This window comes from Megascapheus bottae, chromosome 1 (genome assembly GCF_031878675.1).
Source record: "Megascapheus bottae isolate mThoBot1 chromosome 1, mThoBot2.hap1, whole genome shotgun sequence".
NCBI lineage: Eukaryota > Metazoa > Chordata > Mammalia > Rodentia > Geomyidae > Megascapheus > Megascapheus bottae.
The window spans coordinates 105770127-105786210 of NC_143509.1; the positions used below are offsets into that span (position 1 = coordinate 105770127).

At 46.8% G+C, this 16084-nt stretch overlaps 1 protein-coding gene across 3 annotated transcripts in view; it reads left to right on the forward strand.

Moving 5' to 3' along the window:
* Dip2a (DIP2 acetate--CoA ligase A) overlaps positions 1-16084 on the forward strand; it is an 88035-nt gene that overhangs the window by 64616 nt on the left and 7335 nt on the right. For 2 of the 3 annotated variants that reach the window (XM_090351027.1, XM_090351046.1), the window contains 14 exons: positions 2124-2238; positions 4654-4855; positions 6098-6207; positions 6314-6394; positions 7876-7999; positions 9162-9283; positions 9426-9537; positions 10915-11024; positions 11472-11602; positions 12075-12243; positions 12508-12678; positions 13323-13352; positions 14588-14649; positions 15437-15494. In XM_090351027.1, the coding sequence (XP_090207153.1) occupies positions 2124-2238; positions 4654-4855; positions 6098-6207; positions 6314-6394; positions 7876-7999; positions 9162-9283; positions 9426-9537; positions 10915-11024; positions 11472-11602; positions 12075-12243; positions 12508-12678; positions 13323-13352; positions 14588-14649; positions 15437-15494 (1597 nt within the window). The remainder of the gene's footprint in view (positions 1-2123; positions 2239-4653; positions 4856-6097; positions 6208-6313; positions 6395-7875; positions 8000-9161; positions 9284-9425; positions 9538-10914; positions 11025-11471; positions 11603-12074; positions 12244-12507; positions 12679-13322; positions 13353-14587; positions 14650-15436; positions 15495-16084) is intronic. The other variant, XM_090351038.1, reaches the window with a different exon arrangement.

Here is a 16084-nt window from a genome sequence, read left to right on the forward strand (position 1 = left end):
GTATATGTGTGTGTATGTGTATATGTGTGTGTATATATGTATGTGTATATATGTGTGTGTATGTGTATATGTGTATGTGTATGTGTGTGTATGTGTGTATGTGTATATGTATGTGTGTATGTGTATGTGTGTAAATGTGTATGTGTATATATGTGTGTGTATGTGTATATGTGTATGTGTGTATGTGTGTATGTGTATATATGTGTGTGTATATACGTGTGTGTGTATGTGTGTATGTGTATATGTGTATGTGTATATATGTGTGTGTGTATGTGTATGCGTATGTGTTGGTACTTGGACTTGAATTCAGGGCCTGGCAAGGCTAGTGTTCTACCACTTTGAGATACAGTTCTCCTTTTGGATTTTTGTTTAGATTTTTTAGTTATTTTTAATTCTTTTTCAAAGGCTGAAGTAAAAGATTATTTATTACTATGTCTCATGGTATTCCTAAATTTTTTGAAATATTTTTATTTATTTGTTTTGGTCGGTCATGGGACTTGAACTCTGGGCCTGAGTGCTATCCCTGAGCTCTTCAGCTCAAGGCTGCCACCCTACCCTATGAGCCACAGTGCCACTTCTGGTCTTCTAGTGGGTAATAGGTGATAATAGTCTCAAGGTCTTTAGTGCCTGGGTTGGCTTTGAACTGTGATCCTCAGATCTTAGCCTCCAGAGTAGCTAGGACTACTGGCATGAGCCACCATGCTCAGCAAATACTTTTAATTATTATTACAAAGGTGATGTACAGAGGGATTGCAGGTACATGAGTCAGGTAAAGAGTATATTTCTTTTTGGACTACATTACCTGCCTTTGCTCTCCCAATTTTTCCTTCCTGTCCCTACCCATGAATTGTTCAGCTCATTTTCAACATAGTATGTACCGAGTACCATTGCTGCATATGGTCACCCTTTGTCCCTCCATTTCTATGCTTTCCCACCGTGGCCTCCCAAACACCTCAGGTTTTTTTGGTAATTAATTGGAGCTAAGAGTTTCATGGACTTTCCTGCCTAGGCTGGCTTCAAACTAAAATCCTCAGATCTCAGCCTACCAAAAGTAGAGTTGCAGGCTCGAGCCACCAACACTAGCCCAGAGGTATCAGCCAGACGTATTTTGTTTCGTTTTGTTTTTTTTTTGCCAGCCCTGAGCTCCAGCTCAGGGCCTGAGCACTGTCCTTGGTTAGAGCTCTACCACTTAAGCCTCAGCACCACTTCCAGTTTTTTTTTCCCCCCTATGTACGTGGTACCAAGGAATCGAACCCTGGTCTTCATGCATGCTAGGCAAGCACTCTACCACTAGGCCATATTCCTGGCCCTTTTTTTTTTTTTTTAAGACTCTGACCTTTCTGGGGATGGCTTGTATCTGGTGTAGGTAGCGGAGCCAGGGGTGGAGAAGCTCCCAGAAGGCTGTTGGTAGGGAGGAACTCTCAGCCCTGCTGGTGATGCTGTGTAAGGAGTTTCTGGGAATCTGACAGGCCTAGAAGAGAGAAAAACAGCAAGGTGAGGGGGAGGGCTTCCCTAGTCTTCAGAGGGTCTCTTTTCCTGGCTCAGTGGCCAGGTATCAGTTTTTGATCAGGTGCTGACCACGTGAGTTCAGCTGGTCAAGGAGAGAGGATAAGGTAGGAGTGTTCATAGATTAAGGCACTAGTCTGTCAGTCTTAAGAGCAGCTGGTTCTTCGTACTCAACACAAGCTGCATGAAAGGCTGGACCATGGATGAGGACAAGGATTCTATGCCAGCTTGGGTAGAAAAGTCCTCAGGATTCCATCTTGGCATAGTGGCATGTACCTGTCACCCCAGATATAGTGGGAAGTGACAGATAGGACTAACAAGCAAGACTGTATTTCAAAAACCAAGGTTAAAAGGGCTAGAATTGTGGCTTGGTGGTAGAACACCCTACTAGCAGCCTAGGGCCTTGAATTCAAACCCATTACAGAAATGAAAAAAGCATATATAGCACTGAAGCTTTCATTTTTATGAATTAAAATGTATTTCAGCTATATTCAAGGATACTAGAATGTGAGTCAGTTTATGAATTTGACGCAAACAGCCCTTTGGCGTAACTGAACTTGAAGCATTCATGTAGCCTGCATTTTCTGAGGAGGATTTTCTGACTGCTGCTCCCCTAGGATCGCTGTGTTCTCTGTGACGGTGTTACGTGATGACCGGGTCGTCTTGGTGGCTGAGCAGCGGCCAGAGGCCTCTGAGGAGGACAGCTTCCAGTGGATGAGCCGAGTGCTGCAGGTGGGAGCTCTGGGCTGGGCACACCTCACAGCACGTGGAGGGTACGAGCAGTGACACCGAGGTGTACCCACATCACGGACGCTGTAGAGCCTGTTATTTTCCTACTTGCACGTGTTTTGTGATTATTTCAGATATATCTGTTATAAAGAGAATAGTGTTTCATTTCCAATGTCCTATAGTCCTGCTTCCTGTTCCGTCTGGAACCTCATGGACACATCTTAAAAATTAGCAGTAATTTTTTTCTGTGTGTATGGATATAGGCATTTTAACTCGGGACCGCGTACTCAATTGGCTTCCTTGCTTGGCTAGTGTTCTGTGCCATTCTTCCTGCCTTGCTTTTTGCTAACTTTTTGGAGATGGAGTTTTATGGACTTTTCTGCTCTGCTGGCCTTGAAGTGCAGTCCTCTGCATCTCAGTCTCCTAAGGGAGCATTAAGCATATGCCATCCGCGGGCCAATAATATTTGATGCAATTAAACACCTCATCTAATCAGTGTTTGAATTTCCCAATCATCTAATTGTTATTTAGTTTCTTAGACTCAGAACCAAAACATGATCATAAATTACAATTGATATAGAACAAGGCTTTAAGGCCTTTTTAGCATAGATTTATCATTTTCTTGCTCTTTACTTTTGGAAAAAACAGGTTATCCAGTAGCATGTCTCTAGTCTGACTTCTTAGGACATCACAGTTGTGTGTTGTTGAATGTGTCCCCTGTCCCCTGTAGTTACTGTTAATTGGTGGCTGTATCTGGAGGTTTAATTGAAATCATGGCCATTTTCCTGGCAAAACTCACCCAGAAGATGACACGTGGAATTCTGCGGTTCCTCTTGGCTCGTCATTTCTATGTTTGTGCCTGTGATCCGTTGCCTTTTCTGTAGTGAAACTTTTTGTGTGTGCCAGCCCTAGGGCTTGAACTCAGGACTTGGCTACTGCCCCTGAGCTCTTTTACTCAAGGCTAGTACTCTATCACTTGAGCCACAGCTCCACTTCTTCCTCTGTTTGGTGGTTAATTGGAGATGAGAGTCTCACAGGCTTTCCTGTCTAGGCTGTCATTGAATGATGACCCTCAGATCTTAGCCTCCTGAATAGCCAGGATTACAGATGTGACCTACCAATGCCTGGTTATACTTTGATTCTTTTGTCCCCTCTTCATCATCAGCTGCAGCCACTGAGTACCAGAGGCAGATTGTACAGGAAAACCAAGTGGAAGTAACACATCATTTAGGAACGACTCACTTTGGTTTGTTTCATTGTGAATGAATGGATTTCAACATTTTGGATATGTTTACCCATGTTTTAGCTGTGAGTTTCATCTTTCAGAGGGCAGTGAAACCCCTTGACATCTCCAAGGTTGTAGCAGAAGCAGGAAGCTTAGAGGCACAAGGCGCCTGTTTCATTCATCAAGGGGTCCAGTATCAAAGGCCGCTTGATGTTATTGTCTTGATCCCTGTTCCTGGGCCCATTTCAGAGGACAGAGTAGAAATGACATCTGCTGGTTTATTTGTAAGATAATGTATACTTTGAGTTTCTGTTGAGAATATCACTTGCCAATTCAAGACCATAAGCCTTTCCTTTAACTGTACCTTTGTCAATGAGCAGTCACTCAGTGACTAAGGCCACGGTAACACAGACCTCTACTATTATGGCCTATACACGTGCTCAAAGACAGAGCATTGAGAGCTCCTGTGGCTTCACAGCACTCTTCTCTTATACATTCTGCTGGGAGCCAACTATGAAGGCCGTTACAAGTTCTACTAAATGGAACCTTTGGAACCGTGTCACCAACCAGTTTTGAGTAGTTCACTAGCTTTATTTTGCTTTCAGTCATTAGGAATTGCTTTTTAAAATTTTGTATTACACCCTAAGCATGGTTCTAGATTTAGATCCAAAAGCAAGAATATTCAGACATTTCTGTTCTTGCTGATAAAAGGCCACTCAATGCACTGTTGAAATGTAAGCAGTTACAGACTTGTGTGTGCCTCCCTGTTCCTGGGTGACACATTATGTGAGTGATGGTTGCCTCTGTGTGGGTGTGGGTGTGGGTGTGGGTGTGTGGGTGGTATATCGCCTCTTATCTCTGTGTGCGTGATCACTTGTGTATATGTGTGCATGGGTCTCCCTGTTCTGAATAACATTATCTGTGTGTGTCAGCACAGTGTGTACGTATCTCTTCTTGTCTATACATTTACAGTGTGTGTGCACGTGTCTCCCTGTTCTTAGTTAACACGGTGTGTGTATGTGTGACTCCCCTTTCTTAGTTAAGTGTTAAAGATATTCATACTCTCTACTCCCTCTTACTTATCCACACATCCCATAGATTCTCTGCCTCCTGGACCTCTCTGTCCCATGTGGTATCTGCTTCTCCATCCTCTGGGGTGGTAGCATGTGCTCATCAGGGTCCTTGCCTTCTAGGCCATCGACAGCATCCATCAGGTAGGGGTGTACTGCCTGGCCTTGGTTCCTGCCAACACCTTGCCCAAGGCTCCTCTTGGAGGGATTCACATTTCTGAAACCAAACAGCGCTTTCTGGAAGGGACACTACACCCATGTAATGTGCTGATGTGCCCTCACACCTGTGTCACCAACCTCCCCAAACCACGTCAGAAACAGCCAGGTTAGTTTTGTCTAACAATAAGATTCTCTAGTCCTAAAATTGACGGTAGCCACACCGTGGTTAGAACCTCCAGGGGTATCTGTTAGGAACTAATTTGAATGGTGAATTTGATGTATTGTCTTAGCTGTTGACAGCTGGAAGATGTGTCCTGGAGGGTAGAACTTGTGCCTGTGAGCAGACTTGGACTATGGACAGGAAGAAGCCCCTACTGGTGCAGTGGGCCCACCTGCCTATTTTAAGGGTCTGCTGCCCACCACAGCCCTGTGACCTGCCACAGGTTCGATGACACCTTGGACGTTTCCTGACATTACCCATTTGGAAACCAGTTTTAAAAAATACTTTCTGTGGGGCCGGGAGTTTGGCCTAGTGGTAGAGTGCTTGCCTAGCATACACGAAGACCCGGGTTCAATTCCTCAGTACCACATGCATAGAAAAAAGCTGGAAGTGGTGCTGAGGCTCAAGTGGTAGAGCTCTATCTAGCCTTGAGAAAGGCCAAGGTCAGGGCTCAGGCCCTGAGCTCAAGCCCAGGACTGGCTATATATATATATATATATATATATTCTGTATGTATAGTTTGTCCTTGCTTTGGCTATATAAATTTTTAGCACAAGCCTATTTTTCTTTTGTTAATTATTAGTCATACCATCATTGTCATCATCATCATTATTATTAATACTTTATGTGTATGTGCTGGTCCTGGTGCTTGAACTCAGGGCCTCGTCACTGTCCCTGAGCTTTTTTCCTCAAGCCTAGTGCTGTATCACTTGAGACACAGCTCTGCTTTCAGCTTTTTGGTAGTTTATTGGAGACAAAGAATCTTACAGACCTTCCCATCCAAGCTGGTGTCGAACCTCAATTCTCAGCTCTCAGCTTCCTGAATAGATAGGATTACAGGCATGAGCCACTGGTGCCCTGCTAGGCACATTATTTTATAATTAAATAAAGATTTAATACATAAAATGTAGTAAACTGAAAATATGTGAAGAATTTGGCCGAGGGCCCAAGGGTTTGGGGTTTGGTCCCAAGGGTGGAGGTCCCAGATTTCTCCACATGACATAGTTTATATTAGGAGAGAGAGTTTCTCTGTCACTTAGCATAAATGTGTGATTGGTTTTCTGAATAATTGTGTTTCAGGGGAAGAGTTAAATAATCTAATTCAAGTATGTTTCACAATAACAAGTTTGACAGAGTAGAGTCGCATGCTTAGAGGTCGACATCTTCTCTCCTGGACTCTGTTTCTAGAGGTTGGACCCGCCTCAATGATTGTTGGGAACCTGGTTGCTGGGAAGAGAATTGCACAGGCCTCTGGAAGAGAGCTGGCCCATCTGGAGGACAGTGACCAGGCTCGGAAGGTAATTATGGCATCTGTGACGGGCCGCCTGGCTTGAGTTCCAGGGAGAGTAGCTGGTGTCTGGCTCCCGCACTGCCTGGGGGCTAAGGCAGCCCTTCTCTGTGCAGTTCCTATTCCTGGCTGATGTGCTGCAGTGGCGGGCTCACACCACTCCCGATCACCCCCTGTTCCTGTTGCTGAATGCCAAGGTAAGAGCAACACTGTGTCTTGGGCAGGTTTGGGACTCCCTCTCTAGTTGGCCATCCCAGGATCCTCCCTAGTTTTATGGTCAGGTTTCAGCCCCTGGTCATTTATTGTTTTCTCTGTCTTCTGCTTTCCTTTTTTTTTTTTTTTGCCAGTCATGGGCTTGAGCTCAGGGCCTGAGCACTGTCCTTGGACTTTCTCAAGGTTAGAGCTCTACCACTTGAGCCTCAGCACCACTTCCGGCTTTTTTTTTATGTATGTGGTACCGAGGAATCGAACCCGGGTCTTCATACATGATAGGCAAGCACTTTAACCACTAGGCCAAACTCCCGGCCCTTCTGCTTTCCTTCTATGGCCCTGTCTTTTTGCGCAGACCACACAGTAATCCTTCTGTTGGTTTTGTATTTAGCAGGAAAATTCTCATCATCCAATTTTTAATTAAAAGATAATGTAAATATTTCTAAGTTTGTAAGTGTAAAGGAAATGTTTGTGTGATAAAGCTTAGGTGTTTAGACTTTCTAGCTTTACTTGAAATGTAGACTTTTATATTTGTTTTAGCTTTGAAAGGACAGATCATGTTTATCTCTGAGCCTGCTGCTTGCGTATTTGGAAAATGTATATTGTGAATACCTTGCAGTGTGCTGTACACTAGATGTTAGGAGTGTCGAGGGTGGGACTCAACTCTATTGTATTTGTTATTTTAAACCACTCCCCCCACCCACAATTAGATACATAACTCTTCTCTAAAGCACAAGTGTTCAGAAGACCAGCCATGAAAGGAGAGACTATAACCCTTTTCTCCCAGTATGGACAGGAATACACGAATCCCTGTGAGCTGCAGTATGACACGCACTGTAAAAACAAACAAACAAATAAATAAATGCCAGTGTAGCTTCTGAGGACTCAGGGTCTATTTTTTGTTGTTTTTAACTTTTTCTTTTTTGGCCAGTCCTAGGCCTTGAACTCAGGACCTAAGCACTGCCCTTGGACTTTCTCAAGGCCAGAGCTCTGCCACTTGAGCCACAGCACACTTCCAGCTTTTTTCTATGTATATGGTACTGAAGAATTGAATCCCGGGTCTTTGTACATGCTAGGCAAGCACTCTACCACTAGGCCAAACTCCCAGCCCCTCAGGGTCTGTATTTTTGAGACACGATCTTGTACAATGGTGATAATTTATTTAAATGAAAAAGGGAAACTGAAATATGATATCATTAGATAACAAGAACCTAGATATTTATATTATATATTTGAAGTAGTTTGTCAGAAAGGCTAAGGAAGTTCTGTACTGTCAGTCCTGACTCTGTCCAGGGTAAGTGGGCTGCCTGTGCCTCTGCTTCAAGCAGTTAGCAGACACCAGCATCACCCAGGGCTATGGCCATGTGGTTCCTGACCACAAGAGCCATGTATGCAGAGGCTCAGTCTTCAGACAGATGTTTTCCATCTACATGTGCCTGCACACTGACGGAGTTGATTGCCTTCCCAGGGCACAGTCACCAGCACTGCCACCTGTGTCCAGCTGCACAAAAGGGCTGAAAGGGTGGCAGCTGCTCTGATGGAAAAGGGGAAATTGGATGCTGGGGATCATGTGGCTTTGGTCTATCCTCCAGGTAAGTGTACACTGTAGACCTCTCAGGTGCCAGCAGGAACCCCCTATGGCTGGTCCTCTGGGGGACTTGTGTCTCTGTGCTGAGGTCTAGCCTGTGCTTCCTGCTCCTGGACTGGGATGCGCCCATCTCTGCATGTGCTCCATTATGATTCTCCAGAACAGGATCTAGTCCTGGGGAATCTAGTGCAGCAGGCTGCTGTGAGAAATGCTGGAATATCAAATAAATATGACTACCTCGTAGGGACATGTGGCTCTTGGTGCATACTATTCCCTCCACCTCAGGGTTTTCCCAGACTTCTACAGGACCTCTTTCTTCACTACCCAAGACTCTTGATTCTTTAGGGCAGAAATGACAAGACTAGAACATCCCAAGGTCATGCATTTGCTATGTTCCCTGTTGATAGTCAGCATTCTCCATGTGGCCACATGCAGCCACTTCTGTGGCTTTCAAGTATAAGCTGGAGTTTTGGCATGGGCTCACTTGCCCCCCTTCTTGGGATGACTGCTGCCCTCCCTTTGCTCTTGCTTGATTTATTTCCATCTGTTACCCAGCATCCATCTGTCCCTCCCTATTCCCACCCAAACTTGTCAGACTAACTCTAGAAAACAGGTTTTGAGCATGGCATGACCCTCCTACAAGCTTTGTGGGAAATTTAAACCCTTTTGGCCTATATGGGTGAGAGAGCAGGAAGCCCAGAGCTTATAGTACCCTGTCCCCAGGGATCTCTTGAGACCATGGAGGTCTGGAGACCTTTATTCTAGACAGCTTGTATCAATGGTTTTCCTTCCCGGTCTGTATGTGCAGATCTGTCCATCCCCTCCCGGTGCTCAGGTTTCATGTGCCAGGGATGTCCCTAGTGTGCTGTGCAGGTGAATATTTAGGACTTCTATGCCACTTCGGTCTTCTCCCTATATACCCTTAGTCCCTCTGCCACATAGCTGGGCAGAGAGTGGAGGATGCCCTCCTCTGTGTCACATTGTCAGCCTTGGCTGAGTTTCGTAATATGGGTCAGTTTAGAATCAGTCATGGCTGTGTCACAAGGAAATCTTAGGTCGATTCTCCTTTGTCTCTGTGGATAAGTGTTGTAGGCCATCTTTACCAGGCCTGGACTTGGATGCCCATGCTGTAAGCCCTGTGCTGACCACCTGTTCTTTCTTTCCAGGGGTAGACCTCATTGCTGCATTCTATGGCTGCCTATATTGTGGCTGTGTGCCTGTTACTGTGAGGCCTCCGCACCCCCAGAACCTAGGTACCACTCTGCCCACTGTGAAGATGATTGTGGAGGTGCGCTCACTCTGTAGCAGGCCAGCTTCTCTTGGGTGGGAATCCAAAGGCCCGCCTCAGGTATCACCACCACTGTAAGGTGGCATGCAGGTGAAGGGAAGAGCTCATGGCTCACTTAGACCTTCACTTCCGTGTGGTACAGGTCAGCAAGTCTGTTTGCGTCCTCAGCAACCAGGCCATAACAAGACTGCTCAAGTCCAAGGAAGCAGCCACTGCTGTGGATATCAGGACCTGGCCAACCATCCTGGATACAGGTAAGCGTCTTCAAAAGCTGGGCCCACCAAGACAAACTCTTCTTCTGTCTTTGCTCTGGATTTGTTTTCCTTCCTTCCTCCCTCCCTCCCTCCCTTCCTTCCTTCCTGTTTCTCTTTCCTTCCTTTCCTTCTTTCTTTCCTTCCCCTCCCTCCCTCCCTCCCTCCCTCCCTTTCTTCCTCCTTCCTTCCTTTATTTCTTTTCTTCTCTCTTCTTTTCCCTTTCTTCCTTTTTGCTAGGGGTTACATTGTTTCCACCCGCAAATAAGCATTATGATAAACTTTCAGTTAAACAAGGCAAGTATTTCAGTTTAAGTGCATGGCAAGGGTGCTGCTAAATGGATTCTTGCATTTGTCTGCTAGGGCAAGTACACAGTGAGTGTTGTCAGCCTTCTGTTGTTTGTGTAGTAGGGTCCCTTTCCTGGGGTGGGAATTCCTCTGTCTGTTCTAGATTAACCACAGTGCCCATGTGCTAGGGATTGAAGCCTCGCTCTTTACTGCATCCTGTACCACAGTAGGTCACACAGTTTCCACTATGTACCCTTAGTGTTCCGGTCCTCAGTGAATGCCACTGTGCCTCTGAGGTACCTGAGTGGTTGGTCATGATGGTGAGTTTCTCAGTCTGGGGTGTGTTGTCTGTCCCGATGGACACCTGTAACAGAGTTGTGCCTGCTAGCACTGCCAGTGACAGGCATTTATGCCCAAGTCTGAGTGCCAGCCACTGAGCAGCACAGAAGTCCCCATTGTACTCACATTCTGAGACCACTTCAAATACAGGTTAGGGACTGTTTCATCTGTCTGCACCTGTGACAGACCAGGGAGCTGATGCTGGGTTATGGGTCCTGTTCTAAGCCAGCTGCCAGCTAGAGCTCTGTAATCTCAAGGACTTGTCTGTACCCTTGTGGGGACCAGGACTAGCCATAATGTAGGCCTTGGTGATGGTATAATCTTGTAGGTTTACAAGAACTTGAAAGACGCAGAGCCCAGAATCTGCGTGAATACTCTTGTGGTTGGAGTTATGGGTTCCTCTTGGCTCTGTAACCTTATCAGGTGCTCAGCCTCTGACCTTTATCATTTGCAAATAGTGACTTCTGCATGGTTTTCATGACCTGGCTTTCCCTCCTGACCCCCACGATATTCCAGTCTCCACAGGCTCAGGTCAGTCCTGCTGGACCTGTGCTGGCCACTCTTCCCTGGAGGATGGAGGCTTCCCATGTACACTCGCTGCTGCTGCTTCTCTCACTGCTTCATGCCTGCCACAACTCTTGTTTCCCAAGTACAAAGCCGGCTCTTCTCTTGCCTGTGGAGGAAGGAAGCCTTTACCTGTGCAGAGTATGGGCAGAACAAGAATGTGACTGACTAGTGTCTTCTGTTTAACAGACGACATACCAAAAAAGAAAGTAGCCAGCATTTTCAGACCGCCTTCCCCAGATGTGCTTGCCTACCTAGACTTCAGCGTGTCGACCACTGGAATCTTAGCAGGAGTGAAGGTAGGCCCGTGGAGAGGCCCCCAAAGGAGGGATAGACAAGAAAGATGCTGATCTGCTGATGTCAGCAGAGCCCAAAGCAACAGTGTTATCTTTTTTTTTCTTCAAATTTGTGTGAAGTACTGATGAACCCTCAAAGTAAAGTGCCTAATAAGGGTAATTATATTCTGATGTTTTATGGTAGTGTCAGGATATTCTGGTCTATAACTCTAGCCCCTAGGAAGAGACAGCTTTGATGAGTCTTAATTTTCCTGGGAGCTAAGAGGGTGGGTAATGTACTCTGTTGTGCAGAGACCACGGTGTACTACTTTCAGAGTGTTGATCAGGTTTTGTGGGGATGAGAGCTGTGACGTAACCATGCTGCTGTAGTGTACAGCGGCCTTGCCCCCAGCCACGCTGACCGCAGCAGCCATTGTGCTGACCTCCCTTCTTGTTTTTCCACTTCCTCAGATGTCTCATGCAGCCACCAGTGCCTTGTGCCGCTCCATAAAGCTGCAGTGTGAACTGTACCCCTCAAGACAGATTGCCATCTGCCTGGACCCCTACTGTGGCCTGGGCTTCGCATTATGGTGCCTTTGCAGGTAAGGGCAGAACCTACCACCCTAGGAGGCCATGTCCTGTAGCAGCTCATAGCTTTTTGCTTTTTTTAAGAACTTAACTTGCTAATTGAACATCCAAGAAACTGAGGGGACGCGTCATTGAGTTTATTTGAGGATGAGGTAGATTGGAGTGTGGGTATGAGATACAATAAAAGAATCAAAGCAGTTTGTATTAGCTATAAATGCCATCCATTGTTAGTCATTGAGAAGATTCTACTGAATGTGACAAAGTGAGGGAGGACCTTCTTTGGAAGTAGGAGGCCTCAGTGTGGTGTGCCCCTGGGTACTTCTGATTGTTCCTGTGTAAAGCCAAGTTCCTTGTACGTCACTCCCAACCTCAGCCCCACAGTACTGCCGCCCTGGCTGGACAAACAGTGCCCTTGAGGAAAGAATGAGTGTGCCCAACACCCAGTGTGCTGCTCCTTCCTAGCCGCCCCCTCCCCCATCTCCACAGTGTCTACTCGGGACACCAGTCGGTGCTGGTGCCACCGCTGGAGCTGGAGAGTAACGTGTCCCTGTGGCTGTCAGCTGTCAGCCAGTACAAGGCCCGAGTCACCTTCTGCTCCTATTCAGTGATGGAGATGTGCACCAAGGGCCTGGGCACACAGACGGGTGCCCTCCGTGTAAGTACCTGTGCCATGGAGAGGAAAACGGGGGAAGGGCACCATGGGTAGATGGGACACCAAGTAAGATACCTGCCCCTGCTCACTTGTTTAAATTCCTTAGCTCAAGACAGACCGAGGGAACAAAGAGGCTTATATTTCCTTGCCTCGTGAGCTCAGACCTAGGGCAAATACCACATGCATCTCACCAAGAAAGTCCCTAAAACATCAGTACGGGGCGGGCCCTGGAAGGTTTGTTGTAGACCAGCTCCCTGTCCTTCATAGATGAAGGGCGTGAACCTGTCCTGTGTGCGCACCTGCATGGTGGTAGCTGAGGAGCGGCCCAGGATCGCGCTGACACAGTCCTTTTCCAAGCTCTTCAAGGACCTGGGCCTCCCTTCCCGTGCCGTGAGCACCACCTTTGGGTGCAGGGTCAATGTGGCCATCTGTCTCCAGGTAAGGTGGCTATGGCCTGGAGTCACCAGGGCCTGTTGCAGCTGCAGTCCGAGAATGACAGGTATCCAGGCTGGCATTAGTAGGCAGTTCTTTGCCTGTCTGGGTCTTGAACAAACAAAAAAGCATAGCTCAGAGGCAGAGATGTTTCTTCCACGGAGCAAGATGGCGTCCCTGTCTGGATTCCCAAAGCATGTGCTGAACACATGCCTGTCATGAGGATTGTCATTTTTGTGGGGAAGGACTCCATTCAGCGACTGTGTGTCAGGGCAGCATCTGTCTGTTGTCCTGGAATATTTTTACTTATGTGCTCACAGAAAGTCTCTAGACCACTCTGAGCCTTGGGACCCTGGGAGTGAGAAACTTGGGTCTCATCTTGGTGTTCCTTCCTGCGATGATTGATGGCTGAGTTAAGACCTGAACTTGCTCCTTTGCTCCTTTGCTGGATATGGGAAGGCACCTAACCTGTGTGTGGCCACGTGGGTGCCAAGTGTGATGCCAGAGCTCCTCACGGAATGCCCATGTTTGCTCTTCAGGATACTGTGATGCGTTTTGCTTTCTCACACGTGTTTCTCATGTGGCCTGTTTGTCTTTCCTGTGCTGTCTCCTCCCTGTCTCCCTCTGCTGGCCGCCTTGGCCTCTGTCAGCCCAACAGGCTGGGAAAGCTGGCTGAGCAGGTATGATCTTGACCTCACCCTCCACCTTGTTGGTGCCTCTGTTCCACCCCTGCTGAACTATGAATTCATGTGACCTTTTTGTGAATTTCAGACTAGTACCCATTTCCTTTGCTAGCTTACTTATCACAGTAGAACCTGCTTGACATATTACAAAAGCTCCTTTGTAACCAAATTTAAAAGTGAAAGTCGCTAAGCTCCAGTAACCAGCCAAAGAGCCAGAAGTAGAATTGTGGTTCAAGTGGTACAGCAGTAACCTTCAGGGGAAAAAGAAAAAACATTAGGGATAGTGCCTAGGTCCTGAGTTCAAGCTCCAAGAAGAATACACACACACACACACACACACACACACACACACACACACACACACACAACACACACCCTTCCTTTGCATACACAATCTCAGTTCAAGCTCCAAGAACAACACACACACACACACACACACACACACACACACACCCTTCCTTTGCATACACAACTCAGTGCAGAGGATTAAATTATTCCAGGGTATATGTAGGTAGAATGTCTGAGATCCTCAAGGGGTGATATTGATCAGGATGTTCATTTAAGCAATAAAGTGACATGTGCTGTCCTTTCATTGGGATCAATGTCAAATGCAAGATCTAGAAGTCAGGATGAGAGTCCATGTTGTATCCCATCTGAATGGGCTTCCCCTGGGGCTAGGTCCTTAACAGAATTGGTTAGAGCCTGATGGAAATGTGATGCTTCCATCATGTCAGTAGACCAGTGGGATTAAAAATTAGTAGAACATGGGCCGGGAGTTTGGCCTAGTGGTAGAGTGCTTGCCTAGCATGCACGAACACCCAGGTTCGATTCCTTGGTACCACACACTTAGAAAAAGCCAGAAGTGGTGCTGAGGCTCAAGTGGTAGAGTTCTAGCCTTGAGAAAAATCCAAAGACAATCCTCAGGCCCTGAGCTTAAAAGACTGGCAATAAATAAATAAATAATTAATTAAAAATTAAAAAAATAAAAATTAATAGAACTGACATGAAAATTCTGTGCTTTGACATTTCCATTTTATAACTCAGTACTGTAAGCCATGTAGGTACCTGGATGGGTGTCAGACCTTCTCCAGGACCCTAAGCCCTGGAATAGTCTGGCTGCAAGGAGCAGAGCTGCCATCCTTGGCACCCCAGGCCTGTCCCTACCTAAGAGGTGCTGCCACAGAGCTGAGACTGTGAGAATCCTGAAGGAAGTTCCTCTGCTGTTCTTGTAGGGCACCGCTGGCCCAGACCCCACAACTGTCTACGTGGACATGCGGGCCCTGCGCCATGACAGGTAATGTCCCTCTCCCTGAGTGCCCATTGGGGCAAAGTGCCACAGGCTGTGTTTGCACTGAATGTACCTCCAGGCCAAATGTATTAATAGACAGCTGGCTGAGTTGGGACCATGTGCACATGAGACACGGATTAGCACTGTGGCTCACCTGGGTGTGTGCGGTGGGGGGAGATAAACTTGTGTCTCTGCCTCCCATGTTCTCAGAACTGGCTCAAATGCTCCTTTTACTTCATTCACTCAGGGTGGCAGGCAATAAGAATGACCATACTTGGGCTACTTGCAGAAATACCTGGGCAGAAACCAAGAAAACCAGCTAATGACAAGAACTTTCTTGCCTGATGTTGTTTAGCATCTGCCTTAGTTTTCACATCAGGAAACATGTTCTGGGTCTTGGTATGTCTTGGCTGGCCTTTCATAAGTGTATTCAGGATCTTTCCTTGATGTAAAGCTTGAATCCTATTTCTTCATCCTCAAACATGGCTATACTGCAGCTTGGTGCAAACAGTTGATATAACTTACTGGTTACCAAGCACTAGCTAGGTTCCCGGACAGTGGTATAGCTCCCACCGTGAGCACAGAATAGACGAGAAGTAGACCTAGGGTCTGAGCTTTGGTGCTTTTCAGGGTCGCTGGTACCCCATGGCACTGGATTTGCTGCCCAAGTTGTTTTATGGAAACCAGTTACCCTAGAGTATCTCATCACCTTAGGATTTGCTTTTTTCCTTTCATGGAAATTACTGTCTGTGTGAGTGTATTTTATTCTGAAATCTCATCCTTTCACTTTCAGGGTTCGTTTGGTAGAACGAGGTTCTCCGCACAGCCTGCCATTGATGGAGTCTGGAAAGGTAGTGAGCTTTGGATCTGGTACCTCAGGCTTGTCAATCCCGTCTCTAATGTTACTTGCTGGCAATTCTGGCTATTAAGTTCCTGCTGTACCTGTTGGCCTCTGCAAGATGAGTGGGCTGCTGCAGTTTTCTCCTCACTGCAGGCACCCAGAGTGAAACCAGGCTAAGTTGGGAACACATGGATTTCAAAGCCGACAAAGAGGGGGGAGGGAAGGAGGGAGAGGAAGAACATGCAAGAGTGAGCAGAGGAGCTGCCACTTTGTGGTGGTGGGGGAGGAGGGGAGGCTGCAGGGAGACTAGCTGCATCTGCATAGAACAGTCAGTCACAGTGCATAGCTCACCTGCAGTCTGGGTCCTGGTGAAGGGAGCTGTTCAACCCAGTTGTTAGACACCTGCAGATGGTAGTGAAGGAGACAGCTTGAGGAGTGATAGTCCAGTCTCCCTTCAACTTTCAGTCACAGAGACAGCGCTAGCCCTGGACTGTGCCTGAGAGAACTCATACCCTAGGTCAGGATGGCAGCAAAGAAGATTGTCCTTCAGGGCACGCATAAGGGTTTGACATCACAATGGGAGAAGCAATGAGACAGCTT